At 39.9% G+C, this 6718-nt stretch overlaps 1 protein-coding gene across 1 annotated transcript; it reads left to right on the top strand.

Annotated features, from left to right (window-relative positions):
• The first annotated feature begins 1036 nt into the window (after nucleotides 1-1036).
• Nucleotides 1037-2209, top strand: LOC117474891 (piggyBac transposable element-derived protein 4-like). Its single transcript, XM_034120916.1, has one exon. The coding sequence runs from the start codon at nucleotides 1037-1039 to the stop codon at nucleotides 2207-2209; it is 1173 nt and encodes a 390-aa protein (XP_033976807.1).
• The last annotated feature ends 4509 nt before the right edge of the window (nucleotides 2210-6718 follow it).

A 6718-nucleotide genomic window follows, 5' to 3' on the forward strand; every position in this document is an offset into this window, starting at 1 on the left:
GACATTGTTTTGCGAGACAAGTAAACAATGGGAACACGTGTTGGTGAACACTTATCAATAGATTAATTGTATTTCGTGACTATAACACGGCAGTATATAAATAAAGCTGTATTGTATATCAACCCAGTCTATATATACTGTTCACACACGCAAAATGGATGCTGTTTTGTGAGACAAGTAAATTAATCAATTATCAATAGATTAATTGTATTTTGTGACTATAACACCGCAGTATATAAATAAAGCTGTATTGTATATCAACCCAGTCTATATATATATATATATATACTGTTATTTCACACACGCTAAATGGAGGAATTATTTCTGATTTGAGTTACATTTTTGAAAGAATAAGCCAGTGAAGTAATCGATTTGTTTTTTCCACATTTGTTTTCACAGTGATGAAGACGAGTATCAAATGGCTTCTGGATCACAGCCATCAACATCTGCCTCATCCGAGCTACGACGTGCATCAGATCAGCATACAGTTGCCCCAGAGCCATCAACATCCAAGCTACGTTGCCGGATGTCTGCACCTGTACTAACTCAGCCTCCCTCTGCATCTTCTGATTCTGAACCATCATTTGAGCTGCCCAGCAAAAGAAAAGCATCGAAAAAAGCTGTAAATCCCAAAAAGCGTGGCCGAGGCCGAGGTGGGTCTTCCTCTTCCACAACGACAGAGGAAGAACTCGGGTGGCACAACAAAGAGGAGAATGACCAAACACCAGAGCCACTGAGGTTCATGCCTGCCAGGGTCCCAGGGCCAGCGTTGGACACCACTGCACCATGGTCTCCCCTTCAGCTTTTCAAACTATTTTTTAGCCATGCCGTGGTTCATACAATCATTGCCAACACAAACACAAAGGCCCTGAATCAATTGCAGGGTGGAAAGAAGTACCCTTGGAAAGTGCTGACTTTCAAGGATTTTTATATTTTCCTGTCCATTATCATTTTCACAGGCCTAGTTAGCGTTCACAACCAATCGGACTACTGGAGGACAACATTTCCATATAATTTCAAATTCCCAGGTGATACGATGTCCCGGCAACGCTTCCAAGCCATCCTGTGGTCATTGCACCTGAGCGACCCTAAAGAAGACGAAGAAAATGATCGCAAAAGGAACACCGCAGAGTACGACAGACTTTTCAAGATAAAGCCCCTGTACACTGAAATCACTGCTGCCTGCAAAGCACATTTCCAGCCCCATCAAAACATTTCAATAGATGAAAGGATGGTCGCCTCCAAAGCCCGCATAAGCATGAAGCAGTACATGAAGGATAAGCCAACAAAGTGGGGTTACAAGCTGTTTGTGCTGGCGGATTCCTCCACGGCATACACATGGAACTTCTTTGTGTACACAGGGAAGAGTGAGTTCCTCTCAGGCCAGGGACTCAGCTACAAATCCGTGGTCGACCTCCTGCCTTTCCCTCTGCTCGGTAGGGGCTACACACTCTTTGTGGACAACTTTTACACAAGCCCTGCCCTCTTTGGGGATTTGTTCACAAAAAACATTGGCTGTTGTGGGACCATTCGAAAAAATCGAGTTGGTTTTCCACAGACTGTGTTGAACGACCTTCCGAAAAAGGCTGAAAGGGGAGATATGCGTTGGATAAGGAGAAGCAAGCTCCTGTTCATAAAGTGGATGGACAGCCGTGAAGTGACCATGTGCTCCAGAGTGCATGCAGCCTTCAGTGGACAGACTGTCAGGAGGAAAGTGAAATGGGCTGGTGTGTGGCAGACTAAGATTGTTACCGTTCCTGACACTGTGGTGGACTACAACAGAAGCATGGGCGGCGTGGATGTGTCCGATGCTTTGATTGGGTACTACAGCGTTCTCCACAAAACCATGAAATGGTACAAGACTTTTTTTTACCATTTTCTGGACATTGCCGTGGTGAACAGCTTCATTCTCCACAAGGAGCTGCACAAGATGAGGACGAACCCACACACCCAAAAGTCCTTCAGGGAGCAGCTTGCTGCAGAAATGAGGGGTGAAGTCCCTGCAGCACCACCACTCCCCCCATCATCACTCGTATGCATGCCCGCGTATTATGGGGAAGATGCCACCGCGCACAGGAGGTACTGCAGGAGGTGCTCTGATGCTGGCAACAAAACGGTGAAGACACCTATATACTGCACTAAGTGCCTGGTCCCTCTGTGCCTCACTTCAAAGAAGAACTGTTTCAAGGCGTGGCACAGCTCTGACTGAACACTTTTTCTTTTTGTGTACATTTTTGCTTTTTTTTTTTTGAGAGTGTTTACAAAAAAAATGCTTGTAGTTTTTAGTGTGGTTTTATTTAGGTTTTAGTGTAGTTTTATTGTATAGTGTGTTGTGTAAATAAATATGCTCCTGTTGGAGACAAATGTATCCTATGTTTCCTAATTTTTATTGTGCAAGTAAACCTTCCTAGAGGTGTTAGTCGGGTGATAAACATGTAAGGACTGTGGAAAAGTTTATACACAGACACACACACACCATTTACATTAAAAAAAAGAAATGTAATTTAAAACAATAAAAAAGATTTTTTTTATTTAAAATTATTATATATATATTTTTTTTTTATAAAAACACTTGTATTTTGATGGAATGAATACCAACAGATGGAGCAGCTTATTTCAGACTCCAGCTTACTGCTTCCTGCCTGTTACCTTCCAGCTACCTGCCTAAGACCTGCCAAAGACCAGTATCTGGGAATGTTAAGCCCTCCCACTATTTTCCAAGAGGGCGTTGCCAGATTTTCAATTTCAGGATTTAACCAGGAGATGGCGCTTCATTCACAAAAACAGGAAGACAACTTTCATGGACTTTCAGTTTTGAGCATTTGAACACATCAATATTTTAGATCAAATAAAGTATATCTAATCTTGTAATTCAATAATATATAGTCTTTATATATTAAATAACTATGGCCAAACTAAGACTTAGTTTTTCAAAAGAGAAAATGCAGATATTATATAAAAAACTAAAGTTAAAATCTTGTTTTTAATGCCCCAAGAGCAATAAAAACACTTGGTAAAAAAATACAAGCTGTAAAAATACTTACATGTATTTAATACTAATAACATAATGATTAATTTCAGATGATAATACTTTTCAGTGTCTGTCTCATGCAGCAGCTGACCCGGCCGACAGTAAAAATAAACATTTATAACTAGTTTAGGTTGTTTGAGAGGTAATTAAAAAAGCTAAGGGTGATGATCTGACTTGAAGTGTGTGTTTTGCTCCTAATTAAATGTGTACAAGATGTGAAGTCAACAGGTATTGAAGTAAAAAGATATGATTCTAAACTGTATTGAAGTAAACATGTATTATTTTGAATTGTATTTTAGTGAACATGTATTGTTTGAACTGTTTTAAGTAATCACAACTGTTTTAAGTAATCACATATATAGAAATGATATTCTCACTTACAACTCACTGACCCAGAGATCCTGTTTCACGCACACACAGCTCCTTTTCACCAGAGAGCACCCACATATTCTTTTCAAGGTCCTTGTGGGCATCATTATATTTGTGCACAAGGTTTAATTGTATGAAAGAATAGTTTATGTGAAAAATCCCATGGGAAAGTAAGGGAGTGGATATCGGGGCAGAGATAAGATTGACTTTGACCTTGTGAAACTTTAGAATCTCACGTTCTGGTCAGAACTCTGATTCGCTGTATTGAACCCGACCAGAAGTGAATCCAACAAGTAAAAACACCTGGGGGATGTGAGCAGCTCACACAGCTCCTCTTCACGGACTCTCTAAGGCCCCGCTCACACGGGACCGTTTGCGTTTATGCACAGTATGCGTATTCAAAAAAGTCTTCCGTTCACATGCATTTGTTTCATTTAACGTGTCTGTTCAAACGAGGCCGCTGGAAACGCTGTAGTACATATGCTGGGACTGTAAGTGGCGCTGTAACTTCCGCCAAAATACACCAAAAGCCGCGAAGAAGAGCAACCGAGCAGCCCCGCTGCAATGTTGCCATGGCTACCCTTCTGTTTAAGCCCCGAAACTGAAACTGAAACTGAAAGAAACTGAAAGAAACCAATCTGTGGATATTGCATCCCGACCAAGAAACACGAAAGAAAACAACTCCGTGGAGAGGACGGCTCAGAAAGAGAGAGATATTCTCTACAAACACTGGGTGAGATCCTCCTTTGTCAATATAAGGACAAGAAAATTCGGAGACAGTTTCTTCCCGCGGGCAGTGAGACTGTTAAAAAATTGAACTGTTGAAACAACTTCAAACATTCAACTGCTACTCAGTAGTATGTATCTAATACCTAATATATATATATCATTCCAATAACTTGTATATAGACTCATACTGCACTATTCCACATCATAACTTTATTTCATTTTTATAACTATTATTATTTTTGTATTGCTCTTGCTCTTATTGTTATTATGTTATGTTATTATGTTGCATTGTTGGAGAAGCCTGTGACATAAGATTTTCAACTGCATAATTACTCTGTAGCTATGTCAGATTGACAATAAAGAACCTTGAACCTTGAACCTTGAATAATGGATCAATGCATGAAATCTGACTCTGTTTATTTTGTTTAAGGAGTATATTGGGCATTAACAATTCTGGTTTGCCTTTTATAATATTATTTCATTCAAGAACCCCTTGTGCGTTTAATTAACACAGCTATTTTTGATAGTTGATACAGCAGTGAGCAGGAGAGGTGGGGAGAGGCGGGGCTATCGTTATTTTTTCAGGAAATATTCGTATCGAGGTGATTACACATACTCGGTTGACCCCCCAGAGCGTTTCGTTTGCAAATCTATCCACCTTGGGACCCGTTATTGTTTGTGGGGTCAGTTTCTATCGGCCTCGTGTAAATAATAGGGCACGCGAAACTATGCAGATACAAGCAGTTTTCTCCTCGTGTAAACGGCGCCTAATTCGCTTTGGAGTAAAAGGGGAAGGGAAAAGTCAACACATCTCCGCCCCAAAATATGAATATGAATACTGTTGTTTTTTAATGTAAAATGCTTCTGGTTTGCTGAAAGCTGGTCTAGAGACGGTAAACCGCATCACAAACCTGGAGTCCATACTTCTCGTTTTCTGAAAGCTGGTCTGTCTACCTGTAACCCGCATCACAAGCCTGAAGTCCGGAGTACTCTGTACAACTTGTATATGTGTTTGGTTTCCTACCAGTAAACTCAGATAATTGTTATAACTTTTGATTCCGGTGTTTTCAATTCCTTTCTTTATTAAATAGAGATCAAGCCTCATCCAACGAACGACGCGGAGAGGGAGCTATCAGCCACCAGATAGGTGTTCTGCTCCAACAGTATTCACTCAGAGGGGCGTACTGTAGCTACTATTTATTTTCAAATGCATATAGGCTCAGTCAAGAATTTGAATGGGATGGGGAGAGGTGTGTGATTAAAAATGAGTGTCCAAACTATGGCCAAACTAAGACTTAGTTTTTCAAAAGAGAAAATGCAGATATTATATAAAAAACTAAAGTTAAAATCTTGTTTTTAATGCCCCAAGAGCAATAAAAACACTTGGTAAAAAAATCCTGAGTGAGGCTTTCATAAATTGCATTTAGCTGACTTACTATTTAATAAATGATTATTCATAACAAATATGAGTGATGTGTGATTATTATTCATGCTATATACAGGGCTAAGTAAGCAATCAATCCTGCAAATTAACCCTTCGTTGTTCAATATATTTATTCAGACAATGTGAGTAGAAATACAGAAATTCTGCTCCCACCTAAGGCCAACGTTGCAATATTACAACATTTCCCTAAAAACGTACACATTTTTAAAACTCTTTCATTTCTGCTCCAGCGGCTATACAACAACATCTGAAAGGTCAAAAAAACAAACAGGGCTAGAAAGCCATTTGTAGCATATGGGAGAATGGTGATGTGAACTCAACACGTAGTCACTCAGAGGGGGGTACTAATTATTTTCAAATGCATATAGGCAATGCTATCCATTTACATGTACTGTAGGCTCTTTCAGTCAAGAATTTGAATGGGATGGGGAGACGCTCTGCCAACACTGACCCAATCTTCTGCTCCTTACAACCCACTCACTGCCTGTGTTTTAACATGTTTTAACATGTTCTTTTGTTTTGAAAAGCTATTATAACCTCGGTGAGATCCCATTCACCCAATACACCCAGTGGTGTTAACACATATTCATTGTGACGTACAATGGAAAAAATGTCATTCCTTTCGTACATCTCTGAATGAGGCCTAACATTCCGAGGTTATTCTGTATTTTCTGAGTTCTTGGTCATTTTCCACGGGGGCGTTGGGAGATGGCACATCAGCATAAATACAGCGCTGTGACACCACACCTCGGCAGGAGCCGAGGTAGCGTGCAAACCATAGGCGGCTACCCTGAGTTAGGAATTTCATGCTTAGTCACACTGCAGATACTGCACATACAGATGGAGCAGCTCATTTCAGACTCCAGCTTACATACATTTCCCGCCTAAGGATAATATTCCCACAGTGCAGCATAATGTACAGTATCACACTGTATTACAAATTCAAAGTAAATGACTGTGGGTAATACAGCAATTTACTGCCTAGATTACAGATTTTGTTTACAGTGTATGTTGCATGTTTTAAATGTATTGTATTTACTTGTTTAAAATGAAATGTGTTTTAGATTGACTTTTAAAATCTGTCCAGGGAATAACTACAGATGAAAAATAGCCTCAGTCTTGTCTTCCAAAAAGTTTGTGACAAG

This window comes from Trematomus bernacchii, unplaced genomic scaffold (genome assembly GCF_902827165.1).
Source record: "Trematomus bernacchii unplaced genomic scaffold, fTreBer1.1, whole genome shotgun sequence".
NCBI classification, from domain to species: domain Eukaryota; kingdom Metazoa; phylum Chordata; class Actinopteri; order Perciformes; family Nototheniidae; genus Trematomus; species Trematomus bernacchii.

Bases quoted from the DNA above. Each gene is read 5' to 3' on its own strand.
- LOC117474891 (XM_034120916.1), top strand. From the start codon at position 1,037: ATGTCCCGGCAACGCTTCCAAGCCATCCTGTGGTCATTGCACCTGAGC.